The sequence below is a fragment of the Phyllostomus hastatus genome, unplaced genomic scaffold (assembly GCF_019186645.2).
Source record: "Phyllostomus hastatus isolate PE091 unplaced genomic scaffold, TTU_PhHast_1.1 phas_contig_86, whole genome shotgun sequence".
Classification (NCBI taxonomy): Eukaryota; Metazoa; Chordata; class Mammalia; order Chiroptera; family Phyllostomidae; genus Phyllostomus; species Phyllostomus hastatus.
The window spans coordinates 45,964,616-45,981,467 of NW_025333977.1; the positions used below are offsets into that span (position 1 = coordinate 45,964,616).

At 36.8% G+C, this 16,852-nt stretch overlaps 1 protein-coding gene across 1 annotated transcript in view; it reads left to right on the top strand.

Moving 5' to 3' along the window:
- The window catches only part of LOC123827359 (40S ribosomal protein S25-like), a 44,698-nt gene extending 32,385 nt beyond the window's left edge, over nucleotides 1–12,313 (top strand). Inside the window, exon 3 of the mRNA XM_045851883.1 lies at nucleotides 11,937–12,313. Coding sequence (XP_045707839.1) covers nucleotides 11,937–12,312 — 376 coding nt within the window. The 3' untranslated portion in view covers nucleotide 12,313. The remainder of the gene's footprint in view (nucleotides 1–11,936) is intronic.
- Nucleotides 12,314–16,852: the final 4,539 nt, after the last annotated feature.

A 16,852-nucleotide genomic window follows, 5' to 3' on the forward strand; every position in this document is an offset into this window, starting at 1 on the left:
TTGTTAGGGATATGAAGTAGGCAGTTTTACATGTGAATGTGGCATTTAACGGCAAGTTTCAGCTCAGAAACATAAATTTGAAAGTTGTGAGGCGAAAAAGGTCCCCAGTGATTCCATAATTGGGAATAATATTCAGAAATTAAAAAAAATAAGAGAGATCACCTTTGATTACACTAAAAGCTAATACATACAGAGCTTATGCCATAAAAGGATTTGTGTTCAAAACTTACAAAATCCTATGAGAGAGGTCATACTATTCTCATCTTTCAGATGAGAAAACTGAGGCAGCGAGAAGACTAAGGAACTTGCTTGAGATTACACATGTGATACACATGTGATTTGACTCTAGGCTTCCTGTTCTTAATTACAGGCAAGATTAAGTACAAATCAATTGCAGAATAATGCTATCACTATGATATAAATATAAAGGCCTCAAACGCCACTTATTTCTGTATGTGAATAATATGAATATAATTGCAAAGGAAAAATCAAACAGAAATTAGAGGTTTGGGATGACTCAAAGAACCTCAAATTCATTAGCAGTAATAGTTATAACTGTCTTTTAGAAAATGAAGAATCACTTGGGCATGTGTCAATTTCCTGATAAATAAATAGTGTTTATTTCCACCTTATTTAAATCTCTTGAACCTAAGTAGACTGTTACATGAAAAGATTTCTTGGACATCAGTTAGAAAAATAATGCTTATTTTCAGGTGAATTCAGGTGAAGAATATTGATTTAGGTCAGAAACTATTGGACCAATTAGTCCCATATTTTTCATATAGTTTTACTGTAATGAAATGTCATCAAACATGAATTTGTCATAGATGAACTTTAGCCTCTATAAGGCATTACTTGCTTATTCACTCACTAATTTGGATTAGTATTATCTCCTAAGGTATGAACAATTTTCACAAATGGATTTTTAAACTTCACTCCAATATGCTCCATTCTGCTAATATTTTAAATATCTTGTGAAGGGAAATACTAATTCAATCAAAGCATATTCTACTGCTTAAAACCTTGCCCATGCAAATATCCTTTATTATTAATTCATTGACTCATAAATAAAATATAAATTAAATTAATTTTGACTTTGCATTCAGTTTCATCTTAAGGCCACATTCTGCCCTTTTGCATACCAGCTGATGTCCTTGTGAAAGGTTTGCAGCTGTTTCTATAACCAGCACTGTAATGACTCACCTACCAGACCAGTGCTGTACTCCGTGTGAGAGCCTGTTGGCAGAATATTGATTTCTTTAAAGGCTACTAACATTCTCAATGATAGGGATGTGAAGGATGAAGCAAAGGGAGATGGGAAGAAGAAACCTTAGAGATGCTCAGATAATTCTTCAAAATGGGAGTGTAAAAATGTTAATCTGCTAGTTATCTGACCTCTACACCTTTGTCTAATACAAGCCTGATCTGAAAAATTGCTTTATATTAAAGTTCCTGTGAGATATGGTATCTTCTGCTTCAGTAAAACATTACATATGTGTATATATATATATATATTCACTGTTTCTCACTACTCTTTTCTTTCTAATGACATATTTATAGTAAAATGTCTTCAGAATGTCCTTATATTTGGAAAGAAATCTCATTAGAGGTTGTTTCAGCACATGGACGTGATACTGTTTGGTTATCTTGTTTCTTCTAAGTTGATGAGTTAGGTGAATATTTATTTAACATGAATGCTAAACACTATGCTTGATGCAGGGTATACAAGGGTGAATAAGCCATCACCTGCATACTGATGAGGCGTGGGGAAACGGAACACACACGATAAATACTATCCTAGCATATGAACCAAGATGGGAAACCTCCGAAGGTAGTGGGGACTAATTCTCCTTTGAGCACAGTCAGAATATTTGTTTAAAAAGTGATGACATTTGAGTTTAGTTTTGCATTCATAGAGGTTTAAAGCAAGGCGGTGATCAGAGCTGTGTGGGAAATCCACAGACATGGCCATTTGTGTAAGGAAAATGGCTGCGACTGCTGTGTTGAGGAGGAATGGAATAGTTGAGAGACTGCAGTGTGTGGCTATTGTAATGTTATAGTTGAGAGATGACATGGGGCTGTATTTTGGCAGTGTAGGGAAAGGAAAGTGTGAAAAAGGGAGAGATTTTGGAGGCACATCTTGTGGCACATGGTGAACAGTTAATAATGGAGGTTGAGAATGGAAGGAAGGTGGAGAAAAATAAAGATTTACTCTCAGTTACCTAGTATATACTATCAGGTTTTTTTTTTTTTTGAGGGAGAGCCTATTAATTATAGGTTAAATTTTGTACACATGAAGTTTTGGTTGTAGCAGATTATTCAAGTGGAAATGTTGTGTAGGAATTTTAAAAATGGGTTTGGAACTCAGGAGGGAAGAACCAGTTCTGGAATTGTATTAGGAGTCATCAGTATATAGCTGATTGCTGGTGTCTCTGGTTGATGGTCCCTAGAAAGTCACTCTTTCCTGGTTACCTCTCTGAGCCTCATTTTCTGAGGCTCAGTTATTCATATTCACTAAATATGCTTTATATCAGTAAAAAAGGAATAGTAATAGCATTTAATCTACAGGATTTTTTTTGTGAGAAGATTGATGAGACAGAGCATACAAAGCATTGTGCCTAGAACCTAGTAAGTACTCAATTATGTCAGTCATCATTGGGGTTGTTGTTTTTATTTGCTTAAGATCAGAGGTAGTAGAAGGCTGGTGATGATGAGTTAAACCACTCCTGCAAGACATATAGAGATGACAGGCATGAGAGAAATGATAAAGCCTTAGAGGGAACACTTTTTTTAATAGATGGAGAAAAGGGTATATTTGTAAGCTCATGTGCATGAGGGGAGAGGTTGAAGATACAAGAGAGAGCTGAAAAAAATCTTGGAGTTAGGACCAGAAGGCTTAGTGGACTTTTTCCTGGGCTTAGACCTGGGTCTGGCACACATGATTGGAGGCTTGAAGGACATGATGAAGATTTAGAAACAGCTCCAGTGGAGAGTGAGAAAAGGGACTGTCATGAATGACTTTCTTGGTTGATCAGTCTTTAAGGTTCTATTGATTTTTACCAGAACCTAGATTTTCTTCTCCATTAATATCTTAGTTTAGTCCTATAATATCATACTCTCTATTCATGACCTACATTATAGTTTAGTTTCTAAATAGTTCACTATGTATATCTTTAAAATGTATATATTTTGATACATCTCTAGTTAAACATTTCTTATATATTCCCATTGCCTACAAGAAGAAAAAAATATCTTGATTCTTTAAAATGCTTCTTTTTCAAAAATGTATTTATTTTTATTTTTGATTTTAAAGAGAAGGGAAGGGAGAATGAAGGAGAGAGCGAGAAACATTGATGTAAAAGAGAAATATTAACTGGCAGCCTTCTGTATGTACTCTGACTGGGGACTGAACCTGCAGCCCAGGCATGCTGTAACCAAGAATCGAACCGGCAACCTTTTGGTTTGTGGGATGATGTCCCACCAACCAGCCAGGGCTTAAGATGTTTTCTTTATTCTCACTCATATTCTCTAACATGCTTAAGGTTCCATTAATTCTGAACTATAGTATGTCCTTTCATTAGGTTGACCATAAACTGCATTATTTAAAAGATAGCATTTTGTCCTGGCTGGTGTGGCTCAGTAGATTGAATGCCAGACTGCAAATCAACAGTCATGGTTCGAGTCCCAGTCAAGGCACATGCCTGGGTTGTGAGCCAGGTTCCCAGTAGGGAGTGCATGAGAGGCAACCACACTTTGATGTTTCTCTCCGTCTCTTTCTCCTTCCCTTCTCCACTCTCTAAAAAAATAAATAAATAAAAACTTAAAAATAAAAAAAGATAACACTTTTAAGAGTGAAAGGGAATGTTACTAAGTAATTATATCAGGGCAACAGGTAAATATTGGACCCCAGTGTTTATCATCCCCTTGATTTCTCACATTCTGTTTATTTTGCTTAGAATACTCTCTCTGTTGTCATACCATTCTCTCTTCTGTGAAATCCTATCCATCCTTCGAAACCCAATTTAATTGCCAAAAGCCAGAAGTAAGCAATCCCCTCTGATTTCCCTATCTAGCTCAAAATTTCTCCTCTATGCTTTTATAGTGCTTGTTTTATGTACCATCACTTCATTCCTTGCAAGTTATTTTTTTTTAACTTGTTAACTTGTATATCTGCCTTTTCCATCCTAGGATTCAGAATACTGGTGTATATTTGGCACCTGGTACAGTGTCAGGCTCATAGAAGTCATTCCATATTCCCTTGAATTGTCATTATCATGTGTTTCAATTTCCTTATTAGATTATAAACTCATGGAGAATTTGATTGCTTCCAGTTTATCTACTTTTTATCCACTCTAGCACATTTTCTTGTAAGTTATAGGTCCTGAGCTACATTTGTGGAATGGGAGAATGAAAAGACACTGAAAAAAAAAAACACTTAAGTTTCAGGCTGTTAGTATATAATTCTGAAAACCTGTTCTTGAAGGAATATAGTATTTTATAGACATATCTCTTGTTAAATGATTTCTCAACTAAATTTTCAGCCTGGAGATAATTTTCCAAAGGGATTATTTTATGGGCAATGGTGATTTAAATCTTGTAATATGTTTAATGCTTGTACAAGCAAATCCTCTTAACATTAGTATAATTTAAGTATACAATTTCTTCTTATTTCATTCCCCAAATACAAATTATAGCAACCTGTATCGTAGGACCAATCCAGTTTCCTGACTTGGCCTTTATTGTATGTATATTGAGAGGTCGTGGAGTGCTTCCTGTGAAATATTTGAGGAATTATAATACTGATATAGGAAGAGCAGATGCTGTTTTGGAAACAACAGGCATATTAGTTGCTTTCTACAAATTATCTTCCAAGGAGAAGCCAAAAAGAAGCCCTTGCCTTCTGATGGGAGAAACAAACTGCCTGGGTATCTGCCGGCACATTTGGGAGCTTCCAAATGTTCTCTGATAGTATTTGTAGAGTTAGCCTTTTAGCTGGTCTGCTCTCTACTAGTGGGGGTATCAAGGTAAGATAAAAAACACAAGGGAGCATTTTTATTTTGGAGCAGTTACTGCCAGAATCTTCAAACTATTTAAACTGGTTGTTAAGTGACACTATTATATGAAGTAATTTAGACTGTCAAAGGCTGCAGCTGTCCTTTCCATAAGCAGTTACCACTTTAAGGTGTCAGAGACCAAGGCAATGGTGATTTTTTTGTTAGCTTGTGTCAGTCAGTCATGCTGATTGAGGGCTGACACTAAAGTCAGTATATAATGAGATGTCATGATTGTTACTTTTATGCATTCACCTTGGGGCAGTCATTATACCAAGTGAACAGCTCACAGCATCTCTTCCTGTGGCTCCTACTGCTGTCTCTGGGTCCTGCTGTTCTGCAGTCATCTTTCCCCTCTCCTGCCTGCACTGTATCTAGCCAGGGCTTTCCAGCTCACTTTTCTCTGCTATTGCTGATAGCTCCTGGCCCCTGGTGGGTCAACTAAAGTCTGAAGCTAAAGGCTGCTCTGTCATTGAAGTATTGTTTCCCAGAGTGTAGCAGAGACTGTGCACAAATTATTGGGAAAAGAGACATCTGCTATGTGCTGGCATGTTCCTTCTTCCACTGCAGACAACCGAGGTGCAACCCATTACAGCTGGTCAAATGGTACTCAATGAATTGTGATGTCTACTTGTATAGCAATTTTTAAGTATCATGGCACCTTGAAGACTTTTAAAATGGCTGCTATTATTATTCCATATAAATCCCAATTGGAATGCTTTCTAATTCTTTGTTTCTTGCTGTGGTTTTTGGCCATATAATATTTCCTATGATAATCATTACAATAAAAATGTGCTGGTGCCATAGTACATTTCTCTTGCCTATCAGTACTAGAATGAATAAATGAATAGGTGTTGGTGATTACAAATAATGTTGCTATAAAAATTCTTGTCATTGTTTTTTAACCAGTAAATATTTACACATTTTTATTGGCTATATATCTTGGAGTAGATTTGCTGAGTCAACAGGCATACACATGTTCAGTTTTAGTACATACTTCACTTTTTCAAACATCCTACCATTAATATTTTATTTATTACTATGTAGTTTTAATACTAATTTTTAATAGTTATACAGTATTTTAGAAATTGGTTATGGAGTTACTTAGTTCTTTTCTCACTAATTCAGCATTTTATTAGCTTGATATTTCAGAACTCCCTAAAAAGAGTTTGTAAAATATTTATTAATTTTGGGTATAATTATTTTTACTTTATTTGTAGAATTCCTAAATGACATCCTAGAGATGATAGTCATAGCACCCATAAGCACTTACTTACCATCTAATTTGTATCAGGAATTCAGACAGAGGCTATACTTAGGATGAAATAAACATGGTCTTAAGCACTCAAAATAACTTATTATCTTGCAGCTGGTAATCATTTTTTTCTCTCACATCTTTTTAAGCAAAATCATAGAATAATATACACTTGCATCATACTTTGATATTTTACATTTAGTAATACACTTGAAGATTTTTACTATTAATGTTGAATTACCAATTAATGTATTACTCAACAAAATAAATATACCAACAACTATATTGATTAACCAATAACCAAAAATTAACATATGATCTATAAGATCCAAGATGGTAATGAAGTAGGTGGATGTTATATTCACCTCTTTCCAGGACCACACTTGAATTACACTTAAAGTATAGAGGAATTGACCTGAATAATCAACTGAAGACTAGCTGAAGAGAAGTCTTATAACTGAGGGTTTACAGAAGAAGCCATATTGAGACTTTTAGGAAGGGGAGTGGTACAAAAAGGGCTGGCGAGCTTTCAGGGCAGCGGCTTATATTCCAGAGGGCTATCTCAGATGCAAAGTTTTCTCCTGAGAAGTGTGGGGTCTCAACACCAAGTAGGGATCCCCATCACCAGAGGTGGGAGAAGGTGTCCATGTGACATTTGGCTGTGAAAATCAGCAAGGGTTATCTCTGCCAGGGAAAGAGGAAAGTCTACTAGAGACACAGGCACCATCTTTTTTTTTTTATTAAAGATTTTATTTATTTTTAGATAGGGGTGAAGGAAGGGACAGAAAGAACAACATGCTTCTCACATATCCCCCATCGGGGACCCAGCCTTCAACCCAGGCATGTGCCCTGACTGGAAATTGAACCAGTGACCCTTTGGTTCACAGGCCAGTGCTCAATCCACTGAATCATACCAGCCAGTACACAGGCACCATCTTAAAGGGCTAACACACAAAATCTTGTTTGCAGCCACTCACCTTGGACTCCCACAGAAGGAGGGCAGAAGAGACTAGAATTGAGGATGGGCTGGGGTTTGTGGCTCTGTGGAGAGAGCAGGATGGACAGCCACCAGGATACCTGTGCTGAGTCACTCTCCCATAATGAAGATGCCAACTTTCTTGGTGGAGCACTCCCCTCCATATGACATCAGTTTGGGGGAATGTAATAGCCCCACACACTGGAATCCCTGTAACCCCACCCTGTGGAGCATGTACTCTTCTGAGGAGTCAGCTGTCTGGGTCAGAGTGTAGAGGTCTGGGCAGACTCAGGGGCTCTCAATGACTGCGTTGTGTGGCTTTGAAGCAAGGATCACTTCCCATACCTTCTCTCAAGTCTGACCTGCACCTACCTCTCAAAAGAGATCCACTAACCCCATCCTCCCAACTCCTCCTAGCTCTTGTCTGATGAGATTGGGCTCTGGCTAAATCTGGGACAGACTGAGTTGTATAGCTCTATAATAGGGGACATTTTTCCCTTACGTGCCCTACCAGTACAGAGCCTTTTTTTCACATAGCCAAATCTTGACCTGTTTGGGCCAGATAAACTATGTTGGTCTTGCCCTGGATAACTCCCTGAGACTACTCCCAACCACAAAAGTGTGTAAGCAAGTAGCTGATGTCAGCTAGACTTGATATATTCTGGGATATTTGTTGAGTGGCCTCAGACCAAGCACTAACATCAAATTTGAACCTCTATCATCCTGGTGAACACTGCTGGATCTTGCCTGATGGTTAACTGAGAACCTACCTTATACAACTTGTATATCACCAGAGATTCTTTCAGTGACCGAGCCTAACAGACAGCCAACAGGTGAAGAAGGCAAAGGCAGATCTCCAGGTGCCTTTGGACTTTTGTTGACCTGCCCCAGGACTTGGTATTGGTAAAAACTGGCCTCTGTGTGCAGTTTAGTCCTGCCCACACACACACAGGTCCAGCAGAGGCAGCCATAAATTCCGGGTCACTTTGTAGCTTCAGACAAGTTGCCAAGGGCCAGTCACAGGCAGTATCTTGACATTGATTTGCACCAGAGTGCCTTCCACGATGCCCCAGATCCAACACACCCTGTGGCCAGCTTCAGAAAACACCAGAGCAGGTTCAAATTAGCCTCACAAGTAGCACATACAAAGAGAGATCTCAGCAGACACCAGACCCTGCTGAGGCAAATTTCACATCATATGGACAGCACCTGCACAGCAGCAGGTAAAATGAGGTATGGATGGATGCTCACAGTCATAAAAATTGAGCATTGACACAATGCATGAACAGGCCTATAGAAATCAAGACTCAGTTACAGTAGGAGGGCTTACATAACCCACATAAGGGACATTCCTAGAACATCAAGCTCAGGTGATCAAGGAGATTGCACCCCTGGATCCCATAAGACACCTACTGCATAGGGTAACTCTTTCAAGTCTGGAAGTAATAGAAGACCTACCTAATAAACTGCCACAAACTCAGAGAGGCTGCAAAAATAGAGATACAAAGAAACATTCTCTAGTAAAGAACAGGAGAAATATACAGAAAAAGATGTAAATGAAATGGAGACAAGCATTTTTTGAGATACAGAGTTTTAAGAAATGGTTGTAAGGATGCTCAAGAACTTAGAACTTCAACAAAAAGACAGAAAGCATAAAAATCACATAGAAACCATAAAAAAGAACCAGACAGAAATGAAGACTATAACATCTGAAACAAAGAATGCAGTAGAAGAAATAAACAGTAGATTGGATGAAGCAGAGGATCAAATTAGCAATTTGGAAGTCAAGGAAGCAGATAAATCCCAATCATAGAAGCAAAATGAAAAAAGAATAAAAAATGAGGATAGTTTAAGGGGTTTTGGGTCAATATAAAGTGTAAAAAAATCTGAATCATGGGGTAGGTGTGAAAAAGAAGAGATTGAGCAAGAGATCAAGAACCTATGTGAAGAAACAATGAATGAAAACTTTACTAACTTGGTGAAGAAAACAGACACACAAGTCCAAAAAGCACATGAAGTCCCAAACAAGCCCACACCAAGATACATCAAATTAAAACAGCAAAGATTAAAGACAAAGAGAGAAAGAGAAAGCAAGAGAAAGATCATTATGTACAAGGAAGATAAGCCTGTCAGCTGATTTCTCAACAGAAATATTTCAGACCAGAGGGATTGATGTGAAATATCAAAGTAATGAAAAGTAAAGACCTATAACCAAGACTACTTTACCAAACAAGGCTATTTAAAATTGAAGGAGAAATAAAAAGCTTTCTAGACAAGAAAAAGATGGGTTTTGTTACCACCAGAGAAGTATTATAAGAAATGTTGAAGGTCCTTTTTTAAGAAGGAGAAAGAAGGGGAGAAACAACAGAGGAACATAGTTAAAAGAATAAAATGGAAATAAATACATACCCATGCAAAATCACCTTAAATCTAAATGCCTTAAACACTGCAATCAAAAGACACTGGGTAGCTCAATGGATAAGAAAACAAAACTGGTATGTATGTTGTCTAAAAGAGATCCACTTCAGAATGAAAGATACATATAGACTAAAAGTAAAGGGATGGAAAAAGATATTTCACATAAATAAAAAGAAAAAAAACTGGGGTAGTAATATTTATATGTGACAGAATAAACTTACTTTATAGCCAAAGGCTGCAGTAAGAAACAAAGAATGACACTGTATAAGATGAAAGGAGTGACCCAAAAAGAAAATATAACCCTTATAAACATTAGTACACAACATAAGATCAACTAAATGTGTAAAGCAAATTCTGATGGACATGATGGGAAAGATTGACAGTAATATAGTAATAGTAGGGAATTTTAACACCATGTTGACATCGATGGATTGATTTTTCACACAGAAAATTAACAAGGAAGGAGTAGCTTTAGATGACACACTAGATAAAATGGATTTAATTGATATCTTTAGGGCATTTTATCACAAGGAAGTAGAACAAAAAAGTCTTTTTAAGTGTATATGGAACATTTTCTAGGATAGACCAGTTGATAGGACACAGAACAAGTCTCAATAAACTTAAGAAGCTTGAAATCATATCAGGCGTCTTCTCTGAGCACAATGGCATGACTAGAAATCAACCACAAGAAGAGAACTAAAAAACACACAATAAACAAAGACTGGGTTAACACTGAGATCAAGGAAGAAATCAAGATAGATGGAAACAAATTAAAATAAGAATAAATCAACCCCAAAAAGATGGGGTACAGCAAAAGCAGTCCCAAAAGGAAAATTCATAGCATTACAGGCCTATTTCAAGAAACAAGCAAAATTCAAATAAACAATCTAACTATGTACTTGAAGGAACTTGAAAAAGAACAACAAACAAAACCCAAAGTTACTAGAAGAAAAGAAATAATAGAGATCAGAGTGGAAATAAATGAAAAAGAGACTAAAAAATACAAAAGACCAGTGAAACCAAGAGCTGAGTCTTTGAAAATATAAACAAGATTAAGAAACATTTAAACAGATTCATCAAGAAAAAAAGACAGAGGACCCAAAAACATAAGATCAGAAAATGAAAGAGAAGAAGTAACAACTGACATCAAATAAATAAAAAAATTGAAAGAAAATATTCAAACAGCTGTATGCCAACAAATTGAACAATCTGGAAGAAATGGGTAAATTTTTAGAAACATAAAATCTTACAAAACAGAATCATAAAGAATCAGAAATTTTAAATAGACAGATGACAGCAAATGAAATTGAAACAGTAATCAAGCTTTTTGTCTGACATCTTCTCAGGTAGCAGCAAGATTCGATGCTCCTTGAGTTTTACCATGCTGCCCAAGGACAACAATGATGGGGACACCAGCCCTCAGTGTCTGTGGTGTTAGGATGAGATGAGATAAATTCACATGAACTACCGAGTGCTGTGGAGAAAAAGGGATGGCATGGCTACTCTCTCAAGGGGAATGTGCCTCGGAGTGGCCTAACCACTCTCTCAAGAGGACAGGGCCCCTACCCTTGCCTTGACAGGCTTTTATTGACTTTCAATTTGCACAGGAATACAGGTAAAGCTCATTAGTCATTGTCAGGCAGTAAGGATCAAACAATAGATAACATACAGAGAACTATGAGGACTTATTCTGAGTCAGGGTCTGTTAGCTAAAGGGCTACAAAACTTTGGGGAACAAACTCGTTTCCTGCTTGGACCCTTATCATTTAATTGAGAGCATTCTTATCAAAGCAGGTTTCACAGGATTTTGTGTATTCTTTCTTAGGCTTGATCACCCGGGGGAACCCGCCCTTTCCAGCACAGGGCTGCACCACCCTGTCATTGTTTTAGGCTTAAGTTAGTCAGGGGAAGTAAGACAGCCAAGAGATTAGGAGACTTCTCACAAACAGAATGTGGACACAGGCTATGTCAAAGTTGAGGGGCGAGGGTCCATGACCCCCTTTTGCGATAGCCCCCCAAGTCCTTCCCTAGGGGCTCTCTGTGATCATGCTTGTCTTAGGTGGTCCCTCCCTTGGGGAATCTTACCTGTCATTTGCTAACTGATCAAACACTGGGGACCAGGCAGGGTAAAGTAAAGGGAGCAGAGGCAGCATCCCTGCCAGGGAGATAAGCTTTGTCTCAGTGTCTTATAGTCCCAAGGTTGCTCACTCAGCCTTAGCCCTGGGGCTGGGGGCAGGGAAGTTCCCAACAAAACAACATGGAAGAAAAATGCTGGAAAGTCTGCCAAGAAAGAAAAAAACACAGTGAACAAATCTGGGAGCAAGGCCGAAAAGAAGTGGACCAAAGGGAAAGTTTGGGACAAGCTCAATAACCTAATCTTGTTTGACAAAGCACCATATGATAAAGTCTGTATGGAAGTTTCCAACTACAAGTTTGTAACCCCAGCTATTGTCTCTGAGCAACTGAAGATCCACAGTTCCTTGGCCAGGGGAGCCCTTCAGGAACTCCTCAGTAAAGGACTTATTAAACTAGTTTCAAAGCACAGAGCTCAAGTAATTTATACCAGAAACACCAAAGGTGGGGATGCCCCAGCTGTTGGTGAAGATGCATGAACCACAGGTCCCACCAGCTGCACATTTTGAAAAATAAAATACTATTAAATAAAAAAGAAACAGTAATCAAGATTAAAAAACTCCCAAGAAACAAAATTCCTGTAGATGGATTTACAGGTGAATTTTACCAAGCATTCAAAGAAAAATTAACACCTATGCTTAAACTATTTCAAAATATTCAAGAAGGGGGAGGACTTTCAAACTCATTTTATGAGGCCAGCATTATCCTAATTCAAAAACCGGGTAAAGACACCACAAAGAAGAAGAAATCATTGGTTAATATGTCTGGTAAGCGTAGATACTCATTTTCTCAACAAAATATTAGCAAACCAGAACTGCAATACATGAAAATGATCATATTGAATGGTTAAGTGGAATTTATTCTGAGGATGAAAAGTTGATACAATATCTGCATATCAACAAATGTGATACACTGTATAAACAAAATGAATTATAAAAACATATGATCATAACAATAGATGTAGAAAATGCATTTGATAGAATCCTACATCTATGTATGATAAAAATTATAGCAGAGTTGAACTAGAGGAAACATACCTTAATGTAGTTAGGGCCATATATAATAAACCCACAGTCAACATCCTACTCAATGGATAAAAACTATAGTAATTTTTCTTAAGAGTGGGACAAGTCAGAGATGTGCATTTTCACTACTCTTATTCAACATACTGCTGAAAGTATTAGTTACAGTAATTAGACAAGAAGTAAAAATAAAAAATCCAAATGGGAAAGAAATAAGTAAAATTGTCATATTTGCAAATGACATGAGACTGTATATAGAGAACCCTAAAGATTCTGCCAAAACACCCCCTACTAGAACTGATAAATGAATTCAGTAAAGTAGCAGGATAAAAAATAAATATCCAGAAATTAGTTGTATTTTTAAACAACAATAATGAAGTATCAGAAAGGAAAGCAAAGAAAACAATCCCATTAAAAATTGCTTCAAAAAGAATAAAATACCTAGGAATAAATTTAACCTAGGATGTAAATATCTGTACTCAGACAATTATAAGACACTGAAGAAAGAAACAGCATATACAAAATATGGAAGCATATATCTTCTATAGATTCATCACAATTACTATTAAGATGCCAATGGCATATTTCACAGAACCACAAAAGACCCTGAATATTCACAGCTATTTTGAGAAAGAAGAACAAAGTTGGAAGAATCATGTCACATGTTATCAAACTATACTGCAAGGACATAGTAATGAAAATGGCATGGTACTGGCATAAAAAACAGATACATAGATCAGTTGAACAGAAATAGATCAGAGAGCCCAGAAATAAACCCAAACTTTTATAGTCAATTAATATTTGACAAAGGAGGCAAAAACATACAATGGTATTAAGACATTCTATTCAATAAATGGTGTTGGGAAAATGGACAGATACATGAAAAAAATTAAAGTATACCACCTTCTTATATTATACATGAAAATAAACTCAAAAAGGATAAAGATTTAAATGTTAAACTCAAGATCATAAAAATTCTAGACGAAAACATAGTCAAATCTCAGACATTTCTTATAGTAATTGGTTTTTTCAGACATACCACTTCAGGCAAGAGAAACCAAAGATAAAATAAACAAATTGGGCTCCATCACACTAAAAACTCTTTGCACAGCAAAGGAAACCATCAACAAAATGAAAAGACAACGCACTGAATGGGAAAACTTACTCCCCTGTGATACATCTGATAACAGTTTAATATACAAAATTTATAAAGAACTTATACAACTCAACACCAAAAAACCCAAACACCCCAATGAAAAAATGAGCAGAGACCTGAATAGACACTTCTTCAAAGAGGACATACAGATGGTCAATAGATTTATGAAAAGATGCTCATCAGACATATACAAATTAAAACTACAATGAATTATCACTTCACACCTGTCTGAATGACTATCATCAATAAATCAACAAACAACAAGTGTTGGGGATGAGGTGGAGAAAGGGGGACCTTAGTGCACCTTTGGTGAGAACGCAGACTGGTGCAGCCATTGTGAAAAAGAGTATGGAGTTACCACAAAAAATTAAAAATGGAATTACTTTATTACCCAGAAATTTCGCTTCTTGGCATATATTCAAAAATCTCAAAACACTAATTTGGAGGAATGTATACAACACTATGTTCATTGCAATGCTACTTATAATAGCCAAGATTTGGAAACAGCCCAAGTGTCCATCAGTAGATGAGTGGATAAAAAGCTGTGTTATATTTACACAATGCAATACTACTCGCCTGTAATAAGGAAGAGAATCTTACCTTTTTTGATAGCACAAATGGACCCGGAGAGAATTATGCTGTGGAAAATAACTCAGTTAGAGAAAGACAAATACCATATGATTTTACTTATATGTAGAATCTATTGAACAAAATAAACTATCAAATCAAATAAAAACAGAATCATAGATGCATAGGAAAGACTGACAGATTTCAGAGGGGCTGGTTGTTTAGGGGCTGGGTGAAAAGGTGAAGGGATTAAGAAAAACACCCATGACAGACGCAGAGGAACGTATGCTGATTTTCTGAGGGAAAGGAGGTGGGGGGAGGTTGAAGAGTGTAAAGGGTGGTTAAATGGTGATAGAATGAGACTTGACTTTGCATGATGAACACACAATATAATATATATATTACTATTAAAAAACACATGCCTGGGTTGCAGGTTGGTCTTCTGTTGAGGAACATGGAAGGGGGGCAGCCGATTGGTGTTTCTCTCATGCTAGTGTCTGTCTCCCTATCTTTCTTCCTCCCTTTTGTCCTCCCTTATCCTCTCTCTGAAGCCAGTGAGTGAGGATAAAAAGAGAAAAGAAAAAGAAAAAAAAAAGAAAAGAGTTGTCCCTGAACTGAACTATAGGTTTAATTTAATCCTAGTAAAATCTTAGCAGAATTTTTCTTGTGGAAATTGACAAACTGAAATCTGAAATTTATGTAGAAATGCATAATATAACCAGAGACATTGAAATAAAGAACAAACTGACAGTAACCAGAGGGAAGGGGAGAGAGGGATAATGGGGGAAAATAGGGGAAAGGTCATCAAGGAACATGTATAGAGGACACATGGACAGCGCTAAAGGGGGTAGGCTTGAGGGTGGGAGGCAGGAGTGGGTGGGGCAGGGGGCATGGTTAGGTGAAAATGGAGCCACCTGTACTTGAGCAACAATAAAAACAACTAAAAAAGAACTTAAAAAAAGAAGTGCAAAGGGCTAAGAATAGCGAGGAAAATGTTAAAGTACGGAGCTGAAGGGCACTTATTACCACATCTCAAGACTTGTAAAGCTACAGTAGTCAAGACAGTGTGGTACTGGTACAGGGATAGACAATATACCAATAGGACAATAGAGTATCAGAAACAGATCAACACATAAATGAATGTTGATTGATGACAAAGAAATCGTCTTTTTAATGAATAATTCTGACTCATTGGACATGCATAGGGAAAAAATGAATGTTGACACCCTTTACACTGCAGACAAAAATCACTTTTTGGAATATTACAGATATGAAAGGTAAAAGAATAAAACTTTTACATAAGAAGTATAACATCTGAATGTCCTTGGCATAAAAAGGTATTCATAGCAAGAACACAAAGACCATCAAAGTGGAAAAATCATCATGTATTACAATTAAAAACTGTTATCAAAATATTTACAAACCATATAACTGATACAAAGTTAATATCCAAAATATATAAAGAACTCCTATAACTCAACTGGAGAAAAGGAAATACAATTAAAAATGGGCAAAGGACTTGAACAGACATTTCTTCAAAGAAGACATTCAATAACCAACTGGTATATGAAAAGATGCAAATGAAAATGACAATGGGATATTGCCTCACATCTGTTAGGATGTCTAATATAAAAAAAGGTAAGTGTTGGTGAACATGTGAAGAAATTGGAACACCTTATGCAAGCACACCTGGAGATATTGCAAGTCTGTTTCCAGATGATTGCAGTAAAGAAATATCAAAATAGAGTCACACACACACACACACACAGCCATGATCTATAGATTTTGGTAGACTTTTCCACCATAAAATAGGCTTGTAAGTCAGTGAACCCTATTTTCAGCAAACATATATAGATCATCCTTACAAAGTGGCAAACAACTGACTATTTAATTTACTCAATTTTCAGTGACTGGTACCTTCATTGTTTATTTCTTTCAACAAAAGAGGAGCTAATATTATGGTGTATTATTCAATTAAACCAGGAAACACAGCAAGTGGTATGCAAGCCAGGATTACAGTTCAGGGGCTCTCCCCGTTTCATGGACTCCTTATTAAGTCATGTTTCAATTAGTGCATCATTTCATATTCCCTGGTGTCTCATGCAAATGCAAAATGTTTAAGTTAAAGAGATTATGTTTGTAAGAACTCCAAATTGCATTTGAGCATAAATTCCAGGAGGCAGACTCACCTGCAAAATAAAGAAAGATTTTATAAGAAGAGGGTAATGATGCAGGTAGATGTATTTAGGGTCAGAATGTCTGCATTTTGCCCCT